The 26193-nt window shown below is 36.5% G+C and overlaps 1 protein-coding gene across 1 annotated transcript in view; it reads left to right on the top strand.

Moving 5' to 3' along the window:
• LOC306848501 (breakpoint cluster region protein) overlaps positions 1-25856 on the top strand; it is a 41961-nt gene extending 16105 nt beyond the window's left edge. The window contains exons 2-23 of the mRNA XM_079383093.1: positions 2598-2782; positions 3254-3358; positions 3526-3711; positions 10335-10442; positions 10541-10601; positions 10681-10733; positions 10908-11048; positions 14110-14231; positions 14343-14508; positions 14612-14731; positions 15026-15101; positions 15253-15357; positions 15462-15536; positions 16685-16782; positions 16993-17112; positions 20390-20449; positions 21554-21663; positions 22914-23053; positions 23210-23344; positions 23433-23538; positions 23864-24026; positions 24156-25856. Of these exons, the coding sequence (XP_079239219.1) occupies positions 2598-2782; positions 3254-3358; positions 3526-3711; positions 10335-10442; positions 10541-10601; positions 10681-10733; positions 10908-11048; positions 14110-14231; positions 14343-14508; positions 14612-14731; positions 15026-15101; positions 15253-15357; positions 15462-15536; positions 16685-16782; positions 16993-17112; positions 20390-20449; positions 21554-21663; positions 22914-23053; positions 23210-23344; positions 23433-23538; positions 23864-24026; positions 24156-24245 (2525 nt within the window). The 3' untranslated portion in view covers positions 24246-25856. The remainder of the gene's footprint in view (positions 1-2597; positions 2783-3253; positions 3359-3525; positions 3712-10334; positions 10443-10540; positions 10602-10680; positions 10734-10907; positions 11049-14109; positions 14232-14342; positions 14509-14611; positions 14732-15025; positions 15102-15252; positions 15358-15461; positions 15537-16684; positions 16783-16992; positions 17113-20389; positions 20450-21553; positions 21664-22913; positions 23054-23209; positions 23345-23432; positions 23539-23863; positions 24027-24155) is intronic.
• The last annotated feature ends 337 nt before the right edge of the window (positions 25857-26193 follow it).

The following is a 26193-nucleotide window of genomic DNA, read 5'->3' as shown; positions in this document are numbered from 1 at the left end:
TCAGCTGACGTGCTGTGATGTGACCCTGTCTCTCTCTCTCTCTCTCTCTCTCACACACACACACACACACACACACGACGCTCAAAACCCCTCATTTGAACAGTCAATAGCAAATACTTAAACTAATAACAAAACATACAGTCGCTGATTCAGAAGCGCCAGATTGTCATAGCAAAGTCAGAATTACCTCCTCTCCTAGGTTCACGAAACTGTCCTCCATAAAATGTGTTGTGATAACATCTGAGTTGTGCTGTTCTATTGGAAGTAATCTTAATGATCCCTAAATGTTTTTCGGAAGGCCAAAAAAAGTGCTTTTGCTTTTGCCTAGAAACGCACATTGTCTCCCTGACATGGCTGCATCAACACTACAGCGGTTACTGAAACCACACCTTCTTTCTTTGCGTGAACATTTGGGTGGCATTACGCAAATATTTCCACATCGTGACGTAGATGTGGGGGCGTGTTTGAATGAGCCGTTTTAGGGGGGCCTGGCAGAGTCTTAACTTTTATAAAGAATATCTCTTTTGGTTTTGAGACTTTAGTCTTTGCAACTTCAGGGATCTTATCTATGCACAATCAGCTTGTAACACTCCAAAGAGAAAGGAAAACTTGAAATCATATCATATGACCCCTTTAAATGCTATTAGTTCATGATTATTGAGCCTTATTTTAATGTGCTGCCAAGTTAATGATTAATGTGATATAATATTTATGCTATTAATGTTACTGTTGACAAGTGCCCTTTTTAAAGGCTAACTTTATGAAGAAATATGTTCATGAGCATATTTGTTTTGCAGTGGTATCTAAATTAATGAAATTTCAATGGTATTGTTTCTGGCTATTACAATTTTAGTACCTTAAGTAAATTTAGTTTAAATGCACTGTGTACAGAGCAAGAGCTGTGAGGGATCAATGAGTGGATTCACTATCGATGATCTTGATTGTGTGTGTGTGTGTGTGTGTGTGTGTGTGCATGTTTTGTGTACATCTATATAGCTCTTGACTGTAGCATCAGACTTCGTCTTAACTGAGCCGATCAGCACACCAGATAAGACTGACACATAGTCGATACGTTTGTGTCTGGACGTCTCACCGGTGCTGAGCTGTTCTCAGACTGCAGGAAATGAATGACTGTTTTTAGACAACTTACTCTACAAATACAGACAAAGCGATAACTCACAATAGTCAGGATAGTCTATGAAGATTCATCATGTCTCAAGTCACTGCAGTCTGTGAATCACAGCTGATGTGAATGATAACTATTGTGTGTGTGTGTGTGTGTGTGTGTGTGTGGGTGCGTGCGCTATACTATTCACTATGCCTTATTTCTCATTTTTGGGTGAACTATTTAAACAGAGTTGATTTGTGTATTTAGGCTGTATGAAGTGCATTTGTTTGTCTTCAGCTCAGAAGCTGCTCCTCATTTTTAAATCTGAACATGCTCAGTATATTAAAATGGCATCACTAATGGAGCTATTCATCCATGTAGCCCTTAATCCTCATCAATGGTAATTAAAACAAGAACAATGGTGTTGAATTATTCATTGCTATTTGAGTGATTAAGAGGTTTTAGTTTCCACTCAATGGGGTCTTGTCAGTCTTCTCCTAAATGGACTGCTTTGACTTCGGTTTCACATTTCCACCAGTGCGCTGTCGTGATTCTAACTTTCATATCCTTTCACTGCCAGTAAAAGAGGGTCTCCGTCATGATTGCAGTTGTCTAGTCTTTCATTGTTCGTTTGTGGTGTCAGGCTTGAGGAATACAAAGAATTGACTCGACTTCCCACTCTTAAACTCCTTCTCTTGGTTAGTATCAGTGTTATTCCCTGGAGGTGTGGAACAAATACTCAGTGTGTCACAGCAACAAGCAGATTATATGAAGAAAAAGTTGGTGCAAATTTAGTGAAAAACTCTTCTCTTGTTCCCAGAGTCCTCTCAAACAAAGGAAATTAATTCAGGTTTACACTGAACAGTGTACTTTATTATGCATGCTTTTTGTAAGTAAAACATCCAATCCGTCTTCATATTGTCAGAGGAAAAATTACAATTCAGTTGCTGCATTTTACTACATTTTTAATAATTCAGTTGAGGCGTCATGCATTAATGATGAACAGGAGGCTTAATTGAGGCTGTGATTTAGAAAGATGGAAGATAATGTTTCCAAGAATATATTTTAAATGGGTGATGAGTTCCTAATGGCTTTGGTAGTCTTCGCTTGGCAGACTTTATCTGTTGGTTTCAATTATACGTCAAGGTCTTTATTGCGAAGAGGAAAAAGCTCAGTCTTTTTGGCTAAGGTTTCGGTCCTCTGTGTGGATTGCATTAAGGGAGATGTATGAGACACTCTCTGGTAAAGGACGTATTGATTATTTCATGCACTTAAAATTAAGACGGAATGCCTGACTTGAGAACCCATTTTTGTTTGTTTGCCAGCAATGGATGATAAATTATGTACCGTAATTATATTGTGTATAATTATATGCAATACATACATTTAAAATTACTGATATGATTTAAAAGTACATAAAATCATATGGTACACTTTCATATGGTACACTTGTTAGTCAACCTAACCTCTCTCTTTTCTGCATTTGCAGACATCCCGTTTAGCGGGACCCCGCCTCCAGCGTACGTTTATGATGGCAATCGAGGGGAGGACCAGCGTATGCAGCCTGATGTTGCGTCCTACACAGATGATTCCCTCTCCTCTCCGCGCCTTCACCCGAAGGGTCGAAGTATTAGAGAGCCCCCTTCCTCGGGGTCCCTGGAGTCCACTAAATCAGTAAGACACATTAAGATACAGAGCTAACCTTCATTACAGTCATAGTGTTTACACACCTCTCCCAAGTGTTTTTGTCGTTAAATAAATCTAAGTCTTGTTTATTGGCCCATATTAGTGCTTCATCCATATCAGTTGATGTTGCAAATTTAATTATATATGCACATTGCCTATATTAAAAAAAAAAAAAAACATACAAAAAGCAAATAGCTACATTTAGATTCTCAGTCAGTAGCTACTTATACTTCAGGTTTAAGGGTCTTTTGACCTTTGTTTTCTTTATCTTTATTCTTTGGGGTGTTTCATATCTGTATATGGGATTGTGTGGTCAATGCTTGACCTCTGTAAATCTGTATGGGATAGGATTTAGGTTTTATGAGGATTACACTACTGAGGAATTGCTAGAGACTGTAGACAGGAATATGTGTTTTTGGCTGAACCCTTAATATGTTTGTTCATCATGGATATTCCCAGTCGGAGCTGGATGTCGAAAAAGGGTTGGAAATGAGGAAATGGGTCTTATCAGGGATTCTGGCCAGTGAGGAGGCCTATCTGAGCCACTTGGAGGCGCTCTTACTGGTGAGTCTTCAGGCTTTGTTGGGTCTGTTTTACTGCAAGATTGCTCACAAAAGAGGGTCAAAGATCGCCGTTATAGTGGTGCTGAGCTTTGTACATTGCACTCCACCCAGGTGGTTACAAATGGGACCCCCTTTTGACCCAGTTTTTTTTTTTTTTTTTAATCTTAGCCCATGAAGCCCCTGAAAGCTGCTGCCACCACCTCCCAGCCCATGTTAACCCTCCAGCAGATAGAAACAATTTTCTTCAAAGTGCCTGAGCTCCATGAGATCCACAAAGACTTTTATGATGGCCTGTTACCCAGAGTTCAACAGTGGAGCCACCATCAATGTGTGGGTGACCTCTTCCAAAAACTGGTGAGTAGTGTTTCATTATATTATATTATTACATATATAACGGTCCATACGCTATTAATGCTGAATCTTTTAGTTTGCATTAAAATTAAAATAGCCTTTCATCTTTTAATTAATTAGGTAATTCAATTATGCAAAAATTAGGCATTTCATGTAGTTATTTAATATATTTTAGGAATATTAAAATTCTGACTGATAACGATTAAGCCAGTAATTATTTTCATTTTATGACTGATAACCAAAAAATTACTAATATTAAAATTCTGTAATATTTTGTCTAAATAAAAAAATCTAACATTTTAAATGCTACAAGTCATCACAACAGTATAATGTGCACTGCAGTATGAAAAATGGAAATTAATGGATATTCATCAGATTTGCTAAATATTATATTTAACCGTGTTATTCAATATTTATATTTAACAGTGTTATTCAGTGTTATTAGTGTTATTTAACATTAACATGTGTAATTAATAGTGCTGTCAAACAATTAATCGCAATTAATAGCATCCAAAATAAGTTTTTGTTTACATAATGTATGTGTGTGTGCATATTTATTGTGTATATATAAATACACACACATACAGTATATATTTTGAAAATATTTGCATATTTACATGCATAAATATATATTCATATAATTAATATTATATATAAATATATTTAATACAGTCCCCTCCATAAGTATTGGAACAGTAAAGACAAAATTGCTTTGTTGGCTGTGGAGTCAAGACGTTTGCAAATATGATTAAAAGATGAATATGAGACAAAACTACAGAATGTCACATTTTATTATTAGCCGTTTCAACACATACATGTTTTACCAAATAAAAAGAACAGCATTTTAGAGTCCATCCCACTCATTGATGTAAGCATAAGTATTGGGACAGTTGAACATAAGGCAGATATTAAAGATTAAAAGCTATTATTTAGTTGCAGATCCCTTGCGCACAATCACAGCAGTGAGTCTGTGACCCATAGACATCACCAGACTCTTGGTCTCATCCTTTGAAATACTTTTCCCAGCCTTTAATGCAGCCAATTCCAATTGTTGTTTGTTTTGGGGAGTTTCTGCCTTTACTCTCCTCTCCAGCTGGTGAAATTCATGTTCAATCGGATTTACATCTGGAGACTTTCCATTTCTTTGCCCTTATAAATTCCTTGACTGAACTGGCAGGGTGTTTTGGGTCATTGTCCTGATGCAATATGAAGCACTTCCCAATGAATCTGGTGGTATTATCTTGAATATTGGTAGTCAAGATGGATTGGTACCCTTCCAAATTCATTCTGCTACTGTCATCATACATTAAGTCATCAGTAAAGTTGAGCGCGCCTGTTCCAGAGACAGCCATGCATACCCATGCCATGACATCATCTTCACCATGCTCTACAGAGGAGGCTGTATGCTTGGGATCATTTGCAGTTCCTTTTTTCTCCACATTTTTGCTTTCCCATCACTTAGATAAAGGTTCATCTTTGTCTCATCGGTCCATAAACACAGTTCCAAAACTCTTCTGGCTCACCTTTTTGTTTTTTTACAAACTCTAATCTTGCCTTTCTATTTTTGGTGCTGGTCAGAGGTTTGCATCTTGCTGTGTAGCATCTGTAATTCTGTGTCAAAGTCTCCTGAGGACAGTAGATTGTCAGAGCATCACCCAGCTTTCTGGAAGTTGTTGGTGATTTTACAGACATGTCTTTTAGGGTCCATTTTCACAGATTTTATGATTTGTCTGTCATCAACTACTGTTGTTTTCTCAGCCGATCAGGTCGTTGTTGGTTACTGGTGGTTTCCAAACTCTTGATTTCTCCATGCCCTTTGTTTTTGCTAGAGCTCTAATAGACTTCCTCTTTTCTTTTAGCATCCAAATTGCTTGCTTTTCTCTCAAAGTCAGCTCCCTCATCTTCATCCTGGTTTGTGTGTGTCATCATCGAATGCAAGATTCAGAATGCAGAAGTAATGGATATAACTGATACGACACATTCCCTGCTTTTAATATCTGAAGAATTAATGCAACAGGACACAGCTGATCACTTAGAAAGACCTGTGAGGCAACTGTTCCAATACTTATGCTCACATCAGATAGACGGATGAAACTCTAAAAGTGCTGAACTTCTTAGCTGGTAAAACATGTATGTGTTGAATCACCCAATAATAAAATGTGACATTATGTAGTTTTGTCTCATATTCATCTTTTAATCATATTTGTAAATGTCTTGACTCCACAGCCAACAGAGCAATTTTGTATTTACTGTTCCAATACTTTTGGAGGGAACTATATATAAACATAACATTTTTCTTAAATGTATACATGCATGTGTGTATTTTATTTATATATATATATATATATATATATAAATAATATTAGTACACACATTATCTAAACAAAAACTTTTATTTTGGATGCGTTTTGACAGCACTAACAAATTAATAATAATAATTTGTGCATTCTAATTTGTTTTCATTGAATTTTGCGTTAATTTATTGAGCTAAAAAAGTATTTAATGATATACTCACTATACTATACTTCACATAATGATATAATCACTGGTTCATTTTTGTATTATCATCTAATAATACGCTAGTGTTACTGTTTCTCATTATAACAACTGAATTGTGGCGCCACTTGATGCTACATGCACGTGTCTAATTCGGGTAATCCATACATGATGTTTCTGTCAGACCACCCGAGAGAGATTTTTTTTTTTTAAATGGTTTATAAATGCAGTCATCATCAAAGCATGTCTCTCTGGTCCTCCCTAAGGAGAATTTCCTTTGATAACTGGTTTAGTGAGCTTCACGAGCAACAGCCACATCATTCCACTCGGCACAATTAGCTGTGGAAACTGAAACTTTACCCCCATCTTTATAGACACCCGCAGGACTTGACGCTCATGCAGATGAAAGCTTTTCAGAGCCACATGACTGCATGTAAAGCAGCTAGGGGGTCTTGCTCTTAGATCGGTGGGGCTGCGGTCAGAAATGCTGGGGTAGGGTGTTGCAGCCAGGTGCACAGATTACATGACAAACATCACTTTTTTTACAGTATTTATTATGTAAGTTGCATGGTTTGCACCAAATCAGCATAATAAATGATTTCTGAAAGATCATGTGATATTGAAGACTGGAGTAATGGCTGCTGAAAATTCAGCATTACAATCACAGGAATAAATGACCTTTTAAGATATATTTAAATAGAAATAGCTGTATTGAATTTCACAATATTACTGTATCAATGAAAGTAAAATATTAACATAAATCTTACTTTATCTTGTGCATTCTAGCAATTATACAAGAAAACACGTTGAAAGCTGTAAATTAATTATTTGGCATGAACTGTTACAGGATTTATTTTCAGCAGTAAGTGGAAAATATAAAACCCAGAGTGGAGCAGTAGGGGAGATTGTTGTTGATCTGATCCACTCATAAACTCTGATGTTTTTTCATTTGGGGTTTGTGTTTGAAACGTTTCACCAGCCCCTTTGGCATCCACAGCCAGGGTTGAAATCAGCGATTGTTTGACATAAATCTATTTTTTTAAATATAAAGGCATTGAGGTTGAGCAAGTGTGGCCGGAGGCTGAATTCATTCATCTTTTATTTGAACTGTTAATCCCACATAGATTATATTGTTAGATTCAAATACCTGTGGTTATTATTTGAGGCATTATCAATGTGTAGAGCTGAGCAGTTTTGTAGCTTATTCCTTTATCTTTGTGCAGATGTGTTTGCATGGAAATGTATTTCTAAAGCATGACTATTTAGGAGAATATGCCATGTCCCTTACATTGGGAATGTGTGTGTGTTTGCAGTAACAGCTTTCTTCCAGGGTGTGTGTGTTTTACACAGAGAGGGGTAAATAAACAGGAAATCCCACAGGGAGACAGAGTCGCACAGAGTTTTCAGTGGACAGGGAGTCCAGTGTCTGCCCTGTTTCCCAGAAAGGATGATGTCATAGCGCAGGGATGCATGCATGTGCCCTGGAAACCCACTCACTGCTGGGCATTCCCTTGCCCTCTCCCTGTGGACTGCCAGCTCTCACGCCATGGGATTTACTCACCCCTGACTCCTCAGAAGGAACGAGTCCAAAAACTGGGCTCAGATTTTGTTTTCGTACTGTAATAAATAGGTTCAGGCCAGTGTTTCCTTCAGAATTCAGTGTACTCTTCACTACATATGTATACTAAATATATATGCTGAATATAAGCTCTATTGCAAATGTGTATGTTTAATGGCGCATTGTCGTATTTTGACAAATAAATATTGAATAGTATGATGATAATGATAACTTGCAGTAGACAATTCGGATGTTGGTTTAGTAGTGAAGGATTCATCAGATTGATTCAAACTTTTTGAACAAGTCATGAATACAAACAGCTTCTAAGAGTTTTTTTCTTTCATGAATCAGGATACACTGGCCATGCGGTATGTTTTTGACTCATTAAAATAAACCTGCTCATAAGAGTCATTTGTTTGTGAATCAGAATACAGTGGCCATGTAATATATTTTTTATCTAAAATGAACCAGCTCATAAAAGTAGTTTTTTTATATGCACCCTACAAGTACAACTCAATCAAAAGATGTTTCCTGACAATATTTTCTATTTTATTACTTTCAAAACAAACTGCAGAATATAGCTGTAGATGAAGCTAAAGATGTGTCCTCAGAACCCTTCACTAGAGGAGAGTCTTTAGAAAGTGGTTCTTTTCACTCTTTTAATAAGCATTCATCTTTTATCAGTGAGTGGAGTTAACAGCACGATGTAATCCGTCTTTTTTCTGATCTCAGGGTAATGATGCTCATATTCTGGATCACTCACAAGTTTCCCCAGTTGCAGTATAATGGCTGTGTTGAAGGAAGTGCTTAACCTCTCTGTCTCATCACAAGTCCTCTTATTTACCCCAGTGTTGGCAGCACTCGAGATGTTGCCATGGAAAATGCTTGTTATCTGTGCCCATTTCACAGTTGTTATCTTTTGAATGGTGTTTTTTCTTCATGACAGAAACGCTCATTCATGGCGACATTTTGGCTTTATTTACACCAAGTCGGTTCTTTTTTGTTTCAGTATGCATTCACCCTCTTAAAATGGACTTTTTAGACGCGCTCTGGAAAAAGGGTTATTGTGTGCGTGTGTTTGTGTGAAGGAAATTACTAAATGTTCTTTTCATTATTGTTTTATAAGCGATAATTGCCTTGGACTTTTCTTCAGATATTACATGGAACACATGCAAACTTTACAAAAAACTTAGTTTGATGTTGTGGAAATAATGCCACAGCTGTGGGATGGAATTTATAATACACAGTAAATATTCAAATGGTTAATTATAATATCACTATTTGCTTAGATTATAATAGGTTCAAGCATGTAATAATTTATATTTGTATTATGAATTTTGATACTCAATTCCTGGAGGGCCACAGCTCTGCAGAGTTTAGCTCCAACCAGCTCCAAATCACACTTGCTTGGAAGTTTCTAGTGATCCTGAAGAGCTTGATTAGCTGGATCAGGAGTGTTTGATTTATGCTTGGAGCTAAACTGTGCAGAGCTGTGGCCCTCCAGGAATTGAGTTTGAGACCAATGCCTTAAAGGAATAGTTCAACCAAAAATAAAAAATCTGCTGAAAATGTACTCACCCTTAGGCCAAGATTTAGATGCATTTGTTTCTTCATCAAAACCGATTTGGAGAAATTTAGCATTACATCACTTGGTCAACAATGGATCCTCTGCAGTGAATGGGTGCCGTCAGAATGAGAGTCCAAACAGTTGATAGAAACATCACAATAATCCACAAGTAATCCACACGACTCCAGTGCATCAGTTAATTAATGTGTTGTGAAGTGAAAGCTGTTTGTTTTGTAAGAAATTCATTAATAATATGTTTTTAACTTCAAATGAGTCCATTATTTTGCATTTTTATTGAATTCTGAAGAATCAGGAAAGAAACAAATCAACAGATCAAGCACCGTCTAAAGTGAAAACAGTTCAAAACAGTTGTAAATAAATATGTCAGTGGATTTTGATGTGAGAGAACTACAGGAGAAGAACTTTTAAACTGAAGGAAGTGTTATTTGGACTCGCAGGTTTAAAGTCAAAACACCATAGTGGTGGATTTCTTTCTTACAAGCACAGCTTTTCATTTGACAAGATGTTAATTGATGGGCTGGAGTCGTGTTGTGAATATTTCTGATGTTTTTATCAAATGTTTGAACTCTCATTCTGACGGCACCCATTCACTGCAGAGGATGCAAGTGATGTAATGTTACAGTTCTACAAATCTGATTTGATGAAGAAAATCTTGGATGGCCTATAGATGAGTACATTTTCAGAAAAAAAATTATTTTTGGGTAAACTATTCCTTTAAGATTGACCCATTACTTCACTGTGATAATTTGTCTGCTTTGTTGAGTGCTGTTGTCTTCATGCAGAGTCAGGCTGGTATTTGCTTGTCTTTGAATATCAGAAGCATGTCAACCATGCCAAAACAGGCAACGAAAAACTGCCTGCTCTACCTTAGTAAGCAGAATTAAGCCAATGTAACATGCATGAGTAATCCGCCTCTAGCACTCACTTTTATCTTTAAACCACCTTCTCTTTCACTCTCTCCTGTCGTTTTATCTTCCCACACAGGCCAGCCAGCTCGGCGTGTACAGGGCTTTTGTGGACAACTACAAGGTTGCCGTGGAAACAGCCGAAAAATGTTGTCAAGCCAATTCTCAGTTTGCAGAGATTTCAGAGGTCTGTTTTAAGGGCACTTGCATTATACTTTCAAAACAAAGCCTGATATCTTTGTCTCCGGTGTAAATTTGTGTATTTGTTTACCGTTTTACCTTCAGAATCTAAAAGTCAAGAGCGCTAAAGAGGGCAAAGATCAGAATGCCAAGAACTCTCTGGAAAGTAAGTCGTTTTTCCACATTTACTCTCCTTTTACACCACTTAGTATTCTGATCACTCTTTTTTTCTTCCTCGTTCTCAGTGCTGCTGTATAAACCAGTGGATCGAGTCACTCGCAGTACCCTCGTCCTCCACGTGAGTAAAACTGAAAGAACATGTACACAATCGATCATTTTTCTCATGCGAGAATGTTTACAGGTTAGTGGCGGGACAATGCTCATGTTTTATTTGGGTGAGCTTAAGCTGTGTTGGTTTACACATGCAATAAATTGAGTGTTTTGCAATATTTGATAAGTCTGTGTGTTTCAGGACCTGTTGAAGCACACCCCATCCAGTCATCCAGATCACTCCTTCCTGCAGGATGCCCTCCGCATTTCCCAGAACTTCCTCTCCAGCATTAATGAGGAGATCACGCCCCGCCGTCAGTCTATGACAGTGAAGAAAGGAGAGGTCAGTATTGCCCAGTGGAAGAGCAGACCATGTCCATGACCTGACATTTTTTTGGTCTCCTAATGTTAATACAATCTTTCGTGATGATCATGTTTTTATTTTAACAAAACAGCTACATTAAATTTGAAAAACAAAATTGTCTGTCCAATCAAGGTTATGTGGTCTTACCAGCAGGCAATAAAAAAATATAATAATGAAACAAAACATGATAGTAAATGAGGACCCCTGCAGACTTTGATGACTATGTGTCAGGGTCATGAAATGGGGATAGTTCATCCAAAAATTTAAATTCTATCATTATTTACTCACCCTCATGTCGTTCAAAACCTGTAAGACCTTCGTTCATCTTTGGAACACAAATGAAGATATTTTTGATGGAATCTGAGAGCGCATCGACTGACACGGAAGAGAAGAAATTGTTGAATAAAGTTGTTCTTTGTTTTCTTTGTGTAGCTTCATAAAATTAAGGTTGAACCACTAATGTCACATGGACTGTTTTATCAATGTCCTTGCTACCTTTCTGGGACTTGAAGGTGGTAGTTGCGTTGCTGTCAATGCTGGGTTAGAAAGCTCTCAGATTTAATCAAAAATACCTTAATTTGTGTTCTGAAGATGAACAAAGGTCTTAACCGGTTTTGAACGACATGAGGGTGTGTAATTAATGACCGAATTTTCATTTTTGGGTGAACTATCCCTGTAAGTCTGATAAATATAAAAAGACAACTCTGAAGATAAAATGTCATGGTGTCTTTTTATGACAAAGCAAGGTTAGTTCAGGCTTTAAAAAGTTATGTAGTGCGACTCCTAAAAAATGTATGAATATATAATTTCTGTAAAAACAAAATATTGTTTACCTTGAAAAATATATTTAAAAATCTTTTTGAAAATAATTCTTAAGATGTGTATGAGTTCAAGGGGTCCAGGGCAGAAGAAAAACCCTTGCTGATAAACTCTTCTGCTGTAACTCCGTAATATTTTTACGAAAAGTGTACAAATTTTCATCAGTATGCTCCAGTTGCATAACTCTACAAGTGTCCCGTCAACAATATAATCATCTCCCGCCTTCCTGTTCCCCTTCCTCCTTTATCAAAAGCCATTTTTGTGAAACGAGAAGTGTCTCAACACCCTTCCCAGCTTCAGAATGAACACAAACACGTATTCGCACACTCTACCAACCCCTCTGAACTCTGAGTCAGTTGACCTGGTACTAGACTTCCTCGCAGATTACTGGAAAACTGTGTGGGAGGTGGCTCTCTGATTGTAGGCTTGTGGACATGCCAGGAATTTTTATTGCAGAAAATACAGAGATACAATTCAAAAATAGGGATCATTTGTTATTGGAATGATTAAAGGGATGTCTGACATAAGCTGGGGAAGGGTACAGAACAGCTTAATCATGATTCCAGTAAAGATTTGTTCTTAAATGAAGAATTTTTTACTTTTATCACTTTGCAGGAACTGATGATAAAACATCATTATACAATCCTACAAGAAAGTATTTGTCAAAAATACATTTTTTCGACATCAACTGTGGATCTTTGCCAGACACACAAGATCTAAAATATCTCTTTGTTTCTCTATTGGGATCCAACAAACAATTTTGTATCAAAGGAGTATAAAAGGCCGTTGACTATTTATTTTTATTTTTTTATGGATCACAAAAGGAGAGGTGGTCCATTTGCCAATTTTAATGTATGAAAACCGAAGCTTTCAAGCTTAAAGCATCCTAAAAGTATAAATATTCCAATTCTAATATAATGATTTAATAAAAAAAAACATCACCAAAAACAGAATATGTCTGACAATGCCTGTTCAGAAAGAAAATAATTGTACTTTCCTGCATTATCATTTGTCAGGGCATCTTGGTCTTGGATGGATTTCCAGTTCATGGCCATGTGTTGCATCTCCTCTTTGGCCGCATTTAGAGACATCTGCTAAAACAGCCTAAGTCAATACTGAACCCATATATCATGTTGGCCAAATCCTGGAGCATTTTAGAAGAAAAAAAATGCAAGTTTAGGCATAAGGGATAAACACACACTCTCTGAAGCCAGGGTCACAGGTCAGAGCCATTGTTTTGAATGTATCAACACACACACACAGACATTCAGGCCATGAAAAGAGCAGATGTCTTTAACATGTGTCACACCCTTCAATTAGGAGAAGATTCGGTCACTCAAGAGTGCAAATGCACACCCAGTTGTAAAGAATGACCTGAGATGGACATGTTTGGGGACATCTTATACAGAACATTTTCTATTTGATATTGCTTTGCTATTTTAAGGACAAAATTTAGTTCTTTTTTTTTGTTTGTTTTGTAGTCCATCTAAGGTAATTTTTTTTCCTCTAATCTGATTTACAGTAGGTAATTACCATCATATCTGCCTTTTGTGAATCATCTCATCCAGCACACTTTTTTTCATCCTATCTAGCAGTGGCTAGCCGCGGCTTGTCTGAGATTGAAACACCCTCAGGCTGCCATCATTATCATGAAAATAGTTCCCATGACTCACCCACAATAGCAATTTCTTAAGTGTGTCATGTCTCCATCTGAGTGAATGAGTCTGAGCCTCTCATTGGCTGTTTTCCTCCTCACCTACTTTAAATGACCCCATGCCTTAGGCTGCCACTGATTCATGGGGCAGTAAACAATACATGAACGCCCCCTATTGGTAAACAGTTGAAACTAAGTGTATTTTTGGTTTTCAAAAATTATGATGGTCCCTTTTCACATTCCCAGACTTCACAGAAGCAGAAGGCGTCAAACTACAACAATATATAATGTTTTTGCATCCCCATTTGTGACAATACCAAAAGAAAAAACCTACAACAGCAATTTATAATATCTATAAGAGGAAAAAAATATAAGCGATTATTTTTGTTGGTCAGAACAGAAAAGATGTCAAATTTGTCATCACTCCCTTGTATTAGAAACACTCATGCAGTAGCATTAAGTAGTTTTCTGTAATTTAATGTCAAGGTTATATAACACAAAGTATAGTGTTATGTGCATTACATTTAAAAACATGTAAATCTAACAGTTTTTTATATGTCTTTAAAGAATCGACAGCTTCTCAGAGACCAGTTTATGGTGGAGTTAGTCGAAGGTGCACGAAAACTTCGGCATGTCTTCCTCTTTACTGACCTGCTGCTTTGCGCCAAATTGAAGAAACAAACCGGAGGGTAAGTCAATCTATATGAAACTTGTTTCACCTGTAGAAACATTCCTCGTTTCAAAGTTTTCTTTCTTTATCATTATTGTGACCCCTGGTTTCTGTCTCTTCCTATGTTCAGGAAGGGGCAGCAGTATGACTGTAAGTGGTATATCCCACTAGCAGACGTCACCTTTCAGACCATCGATGAATCTGAGTCTTCACCGGTCCCCCAGATACCAGAGGAGGAGATAGATGCTATGAAGGTCAAGATCTCCCAGATCAAGAACGAGATTCAGAGAGAAAAGGTAGATAAGTGGATTAAACATTCATCAGAAATGCTTTTTTACAGTAAACATTCAGCTTAGTGTTCATTCCCACCTCCTTTCTTTCATTCTCTCATGTGTTCAGAGAGTGTGTAAAGGAGGTAAAGTCCTTGATCGTCTCAGGAAGAAACTGTGCGAACAGGAATCGCTGCTGCTGCTCATATCGCCATGCATGGCCTTCAGAGTCAGTAACAGGAATGGCAAGGTGAGTCAATACCAGACAATTTCCTAAAACTACATTTTCTTTTTCTTTTTTAGATATCTGCAATCTGTATTCTTTGCTTAAGATATAATTTGCTCACTGTAATGTCGTTTCTTCTTTCTTTCTTTTTTCATGTCATGACCAATAAATGATAAACAGCAAATGCTAAAATTTTATTAACTATACTATATTGTCAAAAAAATAAAACCTTTAACATGCCAAGTTTAATATTGGCTATTTAAAAAAAAAGAAAAAAATCCAAAAGTTCTTATTTCCTGTTTTGTTTCTGTATTCCAGGGTTATACATTCCTGATTTCATCTGATTACGAGCGAGAAGAATGGAGGGAGATCATTCGGGAGCAGCAGAAAAAGTGTAAGCATTGCTGTCCCACCTTCCAAAAAAATCACAGCAGGACACATTAAACTGCTCTTTTCCTTCAGCGAGAGCCACTTATTGGTTAAATGCAGATATTGGTGACTTCACTGAGTGAGTCTCTCTTAGTTTCTTTGTTCTTTTCTCAAAGGTTTCAAGAGTTTTTCTTTGACTTCCCTGGAGTTGCAGATGCTCACCAACTCCTGCGTGAAGCTACAAACAGTTCACAGTGTTCCTCTGACAGTAAATAAAGAAGGTGAGTGCCTTTTTTGTATAATTTTATTAAGATCTATATTGATTTGTATGTCTTTCTACTGTATCTGAAATTTGTCATAAATTTGGTTGTTTTTCTCCCATTAGATGATGAATCCACGGGGCTGTATGGCTTTCTAAATGTGATTGTTCATTCTGCAACAGGGTTGAAACAGAGCTTGAGTAAGTTGTCTGGCACGGGTTGTCTCACCTAGTTTATGAGACTGCAGCAGTGTGTTTTTTCAGCACTTACAATTAGATGGAATGAAATCCGGCTCACAGTAATCATTAAATTATTGAATGCCTCCCTAATATGTGCACACATGCATGAAAACACCTGACATGCTCCCTGCTGTTGTTGGGCAGAGTTCTCTCTATGAGCAGCTGTGGGACGGATGGATTAACAGGGAACACTGCGTTCCTTCTTAAAGCTAACTCTCCATCACTAATTTATGTCTTTCTTTGTTCTCGCTCATTCATTGCTTTGGCTTTCTTGTAGGCTTTATCCTCAATAGCAACTTCCTTACTGTCTATACCATGATGACAATATAATGTAATAAGAGCCAAAAGCTCTTCGCATTAAAAGTAAAGAAATATTCTGACAACTAGACTATCTGTATTACCACTGAAAAGTTTGGGATCAGTAAGTTTTTTCTGAGTACTTTTATACAGCAAGGATCCATTAAATTGATCTTGATTCATTTGTTACAAAAGATTTAAATTTTTCTTAAAAATGCTATTCTTTTGAGCTTTTATATTCATCAGAAATTCCTGGATATTACTGTTTTTACTGTATTTTGATCCAATATATGCAGCCTTGGTGAGAGACTTCTTTTAAAAACATGAAAACATTTTACAACCCCACATTTTTTAATGATAATATCAATAAATAACCAATTTATAGTGTTATTTTCAATGTTTCAGATTGGAAAGTGAAAACTGAAGTGTTATATAGTGTTGACACCTGGTTTTGATTACTTATTCATTTCAATAATCTTATTTTTTACATTTTATTTCTAAAATATTTAATTCCGTAAATTATACATTAATATATAAATGTAGCATATCAAATAAAAAAATATATATTTTATATTAATTTATAAAAAATTGTTTTTTAAAATTGATATAAAAATATACTTAATGTAGAAATGACTGTAATAGTTATTGGGATTTTGATCATACTGCCCATCTCCTAATACTGTTACCTCTAATACTATGTGGGAAAATAACTTTAATTCTGATTAGTGTTAAATTTTTTATTATTATTATTTTTTTAACATTTGAAAATGGTTTTATATGTAACTGTCTTGTTGTCTCTTCTCTCCCTCTAGATCTGTATTGTACATTGGAGGTAGACTCGTTCGGTTATTTTGTGAACAAGGCAAAAACTCGTGTGTATAGAGACACCACAGAGCCAAACTGGAATGAGGTCAGAACTGCAGCCCATCCTCAGCACGTAGTTGCCTTCAGAAACATTTAGAGAAACCTAGAGCATTAGAAAGACAGATAGAATAATTAGGCCTTATGCTACAACAACATTTGATCCCACAAATTACACCCTGCAGCTTTAAATATGAAAATACATTATAATGCAAGTTGAACAATGTGATTAAATGGAGGCTGGACTCTCTTTTCACAGGAATTTGAGATCGAGCTGGAAGGCTCTCAGACCCTCAGACTGCTGTGCTACAGTAAGGTCAAACAGTGCAGGGATGATGGGGAGAACATGGATCGTATCATGGCCAAAGGACAGATTCAGGTATGCCTGCTTTTATTAAAATTCATTATATAAGGGAGCTTTGAGAAGTTGAACCGTTTATGTCCTCACCAACAAACAGTTGGCAGTTAACAGCTCAAATATTCCTGTTCTCATTTTAAAGACTGTTAAACACGGTTGTTTTGATTTAGGATATTATCAGACTTACTTTCACAGTACTTTTTTAGTAGAGCTGCAACAAAAAAATTCTTAATCTGTTAATTATGTGTTTGATTAATTTTCATAGAAGTGCATTTTTACTATTGTGAAGTGACTTACACTGTTTCTCTATGCGCAAATCCAAGTAATCAGTTAGGAAATTGTGTTATTTCATTATCAAGTTTATCGGTTAGTCATAAATCCCAGGATAAAACAGGCAATCTATAATCTTCTTACCCATAGTGACTAAGCATTTACATTTTTTTATTCCTAATGCAATGAACAGAACAAAGCCGGTAAGTTGTTCAGGTGGATAATTCTGCCATATGCGGTGGTGTGCTCGTGTCACTAGAGAAACCTGAGTGGCGGCTCAGCAGAGAGGCGGCCTTAGGGAAATGCTTAGGTGTTGTGCTAGAGAAGGATTAGAAGGACTGTACTATGGATTGTCGTTGTTGTTTGGAAATGCTCCAAAGAGAAATTGGGACATGACACGCTGACAGAGTCACAGAGGGGCAGGTGCGAAATTTCCTGATGAGTTGAGTGAAAGTCAGCATTAGCAGATGAAAGCTTTTGTCTTAATCACATGACCCTTTGTTTTTATGGCAACCATGTTTTTTTGCTGTGGCCACTGACTGTATTAGATCTCAGCCGTTTAGTCTAAAAACTCCAAACAAGATCTTTTATACCTGTTCACACAGAGTTAATACTTTACTTTTTCAGTTTCTTCTCATAAGATTGGTATGACAGGATATACATACTGCCCTAAACTTGAGAAGTGGCACATTTCATTGCTGATAAGCAGAAAAGCACTAGGCAAAACACTTGATATTGTCTTGAATGCGTTGTTGGTAGGTCAGCTGTCACATTGGGCCGTAATCATCAGGGTGGGAGGAGATTCTGTAGTTAATCCCAGCGCTCCATCTGTGTGACAGCTCCGTCAGGGGAGCTCTGTGTGTGTGTGTGAACTCAAGAATATATCAGTGACATTCACAACAATAGGTTCATCCAGACCAGCATTTATGCCTAAACATGCACCACTTCAGGATGGCATGGAACGCCAGTTGGCCGTTGTGCTAGAAGATTGAAATTTAACTGTGCTTCTGTGAGCGGAGAGGGATTCATGTTCCTGTACCCTGCTGCTTCTTGTCAATAACAGTAGCATTCTTTGAGGAACTCGAGCGAGATGGGCAAAAAGGACCAGATGCCAGATGGTGAAGAACATTATGGTAGAACGAATACTGTTGGTAGCAAACTGATGAAGGAAGAGTTAATTAGCAGCTGTGCGGTGGAGGAAGAGGAGAAACAGGAGGAGGATGAGGAGGTAGACATTGGCCTCAGGAGGAGTCCCAGCACCGGGGCTCGACTCTGGGGTAGAGTTCGCAGCACGCTCCTCAGGCAAAAGGTAATGAGAGCCTTGCCTCCTCATGTGTGGGGATTTAGGAAATAAACTCAGTTTGGTAATTTGGTTTGAGATGAATATTGTTAAACAGGGTGGTTAGGAATTGAGATTTTGAATTGTTTGATGTGGATTTTGCTATCAGTCACTTCAAGGACATTTTTTGTTGGTCAGCATTTTGTTGTTTTGGTAAGTAGGGTATGTTTTATCGGTTAATGATTTGAAAAATATTAAGGCTTGAGACTTATTAATGAAGACCATAAGAAAAAAAAAACTGGTGTATAGCATGTGATTTGAAACTGGTGACCTCCAGGGGGCAGCAAGGGGCTGCTGGGGGGTCAAAATGTGTTTTTTAGGACTATCAAAGTTAACTTAAGATATAATTAGCGATATTAAATCTGCATTTAGTTTTGTGGAGAAAAAAAATACCACTGTATTGGATACTGTCAATGATTGCCTTTGTACAATGACAATGTTACAGCATATTATTTAGAGACAATTTTCTGACACAGTGTACCATTCAAAAGTTTGGGGTCTGTTATATTATTTAGTTATGAAAGAAATCTTTTATGCTCAACAGGCTACATTTATTTAATCAAAATATAGTAAAAACATTAAAACTGTGAAATGTTTCTACAATTTAAAAGCAGTTTTCTATTTTAAAATGTTTTTAATGTGATTTATTCCTGTGATGGCAAAGCTGAATTTTCATCAATCATTACTCCAGTCTTCAGTATCACATAATCATTTAGAAATCATTCTAATATGCTGATTTGCTTCTTAAGAAACATTTATTATAAACAATGTTAAAAACAGTCGTGCAGCTTGATATTTTTGTGGACACTGTGGTATATTTTCAGGATTCTTTGAATACAAAGTTCAAAAGAACAGCATTTATTTGAAATAGAAATCTTTTGTTACATTACAAATGCTTTTTGATCAATTTAATGCATCCTTGATGAATAAAAGTATTTATTTCTTTAAAAAAAAAGTATTACCATATGTGTGAAAATATAGTTTTATATACAGTAAATGTAATGTAATGAAATTATTGCTTTCTTCTAGTTGTGATATTGATCTATTGGTTTACTATAGTCTACCTAAAACAATACGTTATGCCCAAGACGACATGATGTATACAAAAGACTCTGAATATATAAAATATGACATTGATTGTTGCTGTCATTTCACCATGTGCGAGTGCACCAGTTGCTTCGAATTACACAAATCAGATTGTTTGGCATGAGTAAAGGCAACCAATCAATACAGGTCTTTCCATTGGCAGCAAGCTAGTAAATTATGTTGTCACAACATCCATAGCAGACGCCCTGGTATTAGAGACATGATTAGGACAGAATCTGTCACTAGATTCATACTGACATCCGACTATGTGGACGTTATCTAATATTATAAGACTGGGGAAGATGGACATATCATAAAGAAGGGAAACTGTTTGGATTATACTGTTCTTTAGGATATGCAGTTAATTTTGATGATTTTGTCTGTGTCAGTTAAATTGAAATAGCAATTCACATACTGTACTATGTGTCTGGGCAGCTATTCATTTGTCCTGGCTCAGTGCATTTGTTTATTTATTTTTGTGAACTGTAGATACTTTCCAGTAGCGTGTTTACTGAGCTGCCATTTTTAGCAGGTGACTCTGTGTTTGGGTCACGCTCAGATAAAGATTATCCTCTTGATTGACATTTGTCCCTGTTTTCACAGCTGGATCCTCAATCGCTGCAGGGTAAAGACTGGCAGAGGACAGTAATCAGCATGAATGGGGTCAGTGTGGCTCATCCTGCACAATAACACAATTATTAATAATAGGAACAGTCATTTTAATAAATGGTCATTTACATTTAAACAGGCCAGCACACTTGATTAAGATCATCTGGATAGTGAATAATAGATGTTGCTGTATCATTGCTGAACACTGAAATGATAATATCCTGTAACTATATGTAGGTGCTTATCACTTGTCTCTTTTGCAGATTTTGTCAGATATTTAAATACGATTATATAGAAAATGTTTTTGTATTTTACTGCCCTACAGTGGTATAACAGATACATTTCAGTACTTTTCATTTGTCAAAATAATAACTAAAATGACATCGATTACCCTGTTCAAAAGCTGATAATTTGTGAAATGTGGTTGTGTGTGTCTGTGTCTATTTATATATATATATAGTACCATTCAAATATGAGGTCAGGAAGATTTTTTAAATGTTTTTAAAGTAGTCTCATTTGTTTAAGGCTGCATTTATTTGAAAATATGGTCAAAAAGGTAATATTGTTACAATTTAAAATAACTGGTTTCTATTTTAATATATTTTAAAATGTCATTTATTCTTGTAATGGCAAAGCTAAATTTTTAGCAACTTCAGAGTCTCATGAGCCTTCAGAAATCATTCTAATATGCTGATTTGGTGCTCAAGAAACATTACTTATTATATAGAAAACAGCTGTACTACTTGAGACATGAGACATTTTTTAGGATTTATTGAATAGAGAAATCAATAGAAATCTCATGCAACAATCTTTATTGTCACTTTAGATCAATTTAATGCATCCTTGCTGAATAAAAGTATTAATTTCTTTTAAAACAATCCTACTGATCCTTGTGTAGGTATTTTATGAACAGAGCTGTACTTTTTTCCCATTAGCATCTTCCAATCAATGTATAACAATCATTTGTGTGCCATCAAGTTTTAGCAATATGAAGCACAATGATGGATTATGGTCATGTGGCTTGATATTAAGCTGATGGCCACAGTTTACAGTCATTTAATTTGTGATAGGTGAGATTGAGCACAGAGTTATTTTGTTCTCATCAGTGAGATGTTTTTATTAAAAAAAAAAGTTGTGCACATTCATCACTCTCTCCAGATTGAGGTCAAGCTGTCTATGCGGTTTACCAGCAGAGAGTTCAGTCTGAAGAGGATGCCGTCCAGGAAACAGTCCGGAGTGTTTGGAGTCAAGATCGGGGCTGTTACTAAGTGAGTCAACCTACCAATCAATCCAGTGTGTGACTGATACAAATACACTATACAAAGTTTTAATAAAAAAATGGGTATTACATTATTTTCCCTATTAAAAGATAAGAAGATAATTAATAGCATTTCAGTAAATAAATAAATAAATTTCACATTATATGATTCCAGTCATGTCAGTAGCCTAATAAAAGCTAAATATGACTTATTTTCATTATTTTCACTTGGATACTTTCGAAACTGAAAACGTTTGTATTTAAATAGTGCTGCATCCACACCACTAGATGTCAGTATAAGTCAAAAATGACAGCTAAAAATGCTAGTAAGTGTGCCTATATTAAGGATTAATATTGTTGTATTGTATTGTAACCGCTTATGCCAGTTTTATGTCAGACGGCCAGTCGTGATTCAGTGATGAAAGAAGTTACGTTCCACTCACACATCTTTCACTCCAAGAGCAACACCAGTCAGCTGTCAGCCATGTTTCCCATAATTTAGAGGACACAGGGACCCTTCTCCGAGTGTTTTCCTAGACCCACATGACTCAAATGAGGGCTCATAAAAATAAGGAGGGGGGACTTCCTTTTAATAAAGCTGAGGAAGGGTGGTCTCCGTCAGATGGGTTCTTAAAAGCATAAAGGAAAACAGAAAGTAACCCTATTATAGACTTCCTGAGAAACAGGAAGAAATGATTATTAAAGGCAAGGTTTGCCAAGGGCTTCCCTCAGAGGACTGCAATAAAAACAGGACTGTGGATTTAGGAAGTAGACTCTCATATATGCATTTTTTGTAGTTTAACAGCAAATCATTTTGTCCCCTAATAATACTTGTTTTTTTTAACTTGACAATTTTGGGAGGAGTATATGGTAGAAGGAATTATTTTTATTTTTTTTCAGGTGGTCTCATTATGATGTTGATTTTGGGATATTGGAATGCCGTATCAGGATAATACAGATGTAGGTTTAAATAAAGGCTATGAGAACGTTGAAACAGCGAAAAAAAAAAAAAAAAAAATTCCATTCATAGTGAACAAATAAACAAGCTCTCAGAATATGCTGGTTATTTTTTACTTCCCAGAAACGTGCCAAGAAACTTAATTCACCATATACATGAAATACATTTTTACAAAAAGCTTGTTCCCATAATCTTCTGTGGTCATAGTATTTGCAGCTTTAATACCAAAAAATTAGCACAAATCATTTGAAATATATTCTCCAGATGCTGGTTGTTGACTTGTGTGTGTTTGTTACTCTTAGACGGGAGCACTCCAAAGTGCCTCTTATTGTGAGACAATGTGTAGAGGAGATTGAGCGCAGAGGGATGGAGGAAGTGGGCATCTATCGTGTCTCTGGTGTGGCTACAGACATCCAGGCCCTAAAAGCTGCCTTTGATGCCAGTAAGTACTTCAGTAATTCTTGTAGGGATGAACCTAAAAATAAATTAGATTTTAAAATATTAAAGTCAAATTAAACGTATTTTAATATATTATATATTTAATAGTATATGTGCTGTTGTTGTGGCTAAAAATTAGTACTTTTTTGTGATTTAATAGACAATAAAGATGTTTCGGTTATGATGAGTGAGATGGACGTGAATGCCATCGCTGGAACGCTAAAGCTTTACTTCAGAGAGCTTCCTGAGCCCCTCTTCACTGACGAACTCTGCGCAAATTTCACTGAAGGCATTGGTTGGTGTTTTTTTAAGTTCTAATGTATAATAATTTATTCAAAGCAGTTCATGTTAATCATTTATTTTTGTTAATTTATTTTCTTCAGCATTATCAGACAGCGTGGCAAAGGAAAGCTGTATGCTCAATTTGTTGCTCTCGCTACCTGAACCCAACCTGCTGACCTTCCTGTTTCTACTGGACCATCTGAAGAGGTACAGTCTGATCCCATCAAACAATTTGAATAACATGATTCCTAAGTGAAAATAGATTTGAACTGGTGTTTGCGATATGATACCAAACGAAACCACTTAAAACACTATAGCTACAGCATAGCAGTGAAATACTTTTTTTTTCTTCACAAAACTATATGCAGATTAGGGCTATTAATAGAATAGTAAAATCACAATTAACCCCATAATTTACAGCCAGTCAGCAAAAGGAGATTGAGAGTGCAGCTTTTTTATGGACAGACAAGCACCATTCACATTTGTTTAAGACCTATATGTTGACTGAAACTTTCTTCCTTGTTTTCATCAGGGTTGCTGAGAATGAGAGTGTCAACAAGATGTCCTTCCACAATATCGCCACAGTTTTCGGCCCGACCCTCCTTCGTCCCTCTGAAAAGGACAGTAAAATTCCAGCCAATCCCACGCAGCCCATCTCTATGAGTGACAGCTGGTCTCTTGAGGTTATGTCTCAGGTAACACACATACACTATGTTCTAAAGTACTAGAGTTTAACTGCCCTGAGGTCTGAAAGCATCAAAAATGTGTCATATACAAAATAATAAATGTGTTGATGTATTTGTTTGATCTGCTGGTCTCTGTAGGTCCAGGTATTACTGTACTTCCTGCAGCTGGAGGCAATCCCTACTCCGGATAGTAAACGGCAGAGTATGCTTTTCTCCACAGAGGTTTGAAAAGGAGCTCAGATGCATTATGGTGTGAAATCCACTGGGACTGATTCAGCATGTGACCAATGGAGGGCACCAACATCCTACTGAAATTTTCCAAGCAGAGGGAATTCCCTGCATGGGTAGCATTCTGTTGATATTACTGTAGTGAAGAATGACAAGCTAGTCTGATATCTTCTCATGGACTCACTGTTACAAGCACTTAGTTACATTCAACATGCAGGTGATGTTGCTTATTTTCACTGTCAACCATTTTAGGATTTCTGACAGAATGGTGGCTCACACTTTGAGTGCCAATCTTCTCGTAGATCATTGGATGGTGAATGTTATTCTTGTGTTTTCTTGTTCCTTTCAGCACTGTGGGTTTATAAAGAATTATACATTCCAGTTTTCCATAAAACGCTGACATTTTGCTCACCTATGATTTATGTCTTCCCGTGGCGAGGGCTACGGAACATCTGAATACGCAAATCATAAGGAGGAACACATTTATATGGCCCCTTTCTGATGGATAAAACACAACACAGAGAGCTAAAATGTGAGGTTCTTTAACCAACGTGTGACTATGGTCAACATATTAGCATGTTAGTTCATAACTAAAAAGAATATACGACACAATTATAGTTTACCATTCCCATAATTCCCAAGTATGTACATTCCTTTTGTTTTATGCATAAATCCAACTAATATTGGATTACTGAGCCTATATTAAAACAATACAGCGCATATTGGTCATATCACATGATATTATAGGACTATAACACATTATTTTTCAGTACTGTTTAAACTGGAAACCTCACATAACTTAGGGAAAAAAACATAAAACAGTTTTAAATCTTTGTATCGTTTAAGGTGTTATAGGAAATGATTAACCGTAACTGATGGACTCAATATATAAAAATGGATATAGGAGTTCTCCATCAGAATAATATCACTGCTACATTAGTTTTCTGTATTCAAGAAATAGCAAAATTTAACTTAATTCAAACACTGTACATTTTTCTTGTTTAATCGTTTGGGTTCATATATTACTTTTTTGCTGTTCACAAAACTTGCAAGCACTTTGCGATCCTGAACAGTGCCAAAATCTTGCCCTGTTAAGTGTGTGTGTGTGTGTGTGTGTGTAAATTGTTCAGTTTATTATGGCTAATATGCATATATCTGTATTATGTTGTTCAGAACAAAGGAGAGGTCGTGTATTGTTAGGATGTCATGTAACATGCAGGCATGTTGTTTTGTTTATGACTTATTTTTCTTTTAGAGATTTCCTTTAGTTATTGTGCCACAGATTCTTTACGCTTGTGTATTTCCTTTAGACTAAGGAAAACTGAGACATTCCTGTAATTGTGTTGAAGATCATTGCCTTGCTCTTTTCTTATGCCATTGTATGTTCTGGAATCTGCACTTCCTTTATCAAGCTCCTGCTTGAATTACAGCTATATCCATTCCTCGTTTTTCTCTCTCTTTTATTTGGTCCATTACTCACTGTGCTGATGAAGATATTCCTGGCTGCCATTTTACAACCCAGCTTCCATGATGAGGAAATGTTCTGTGTATGGCACAGTGTGGATTAAGGAGATGGATCACAATAAACTCCCATCGTCTTGTTTCCACGGAGCCGTTGACTGTTCTGTGTGTTTATCTGACCGATGGCCAAGTACATTAAACAGTCCTCAATAAGAGATAGCATTACTCCCCAGAAGATGTTAAGACACAGTGGTTTGCGTTCAGCATTCTTTCCTCTCCTGGAGCTCTATTGCTGAAACAATAGACTTTGTTTATTATTATTACTGGACGATATTGAAACTGCACAATGCTATTGTATGGAAGACCTGTTATTACATTAAATGTGGCTATAATGTGATTCTGTACAAAGTAGATGAATAATAAATTTTAAGTTGGTTAAAATGATAATTACAGATCCCATGTTTTTGTTGATATGTTTCATAAACAA

Source organism: Barbus barbus, assembly GCF_936440315.1.
Source record: "Barbus barbus genome assembly, chromosome: 28".
NCBI classification, from domain to species: domain Eukaryota; kingdom Metazoa; phylum Chordata; class Actinopteri; order Cypriniformes; family Cyprinidae; genus Barbus; species Barbus barbus.
Note: the sequence above shows the minus strand (reverse complement) of the source record. Positions and strands in the feature narration are given on the sequence as shown.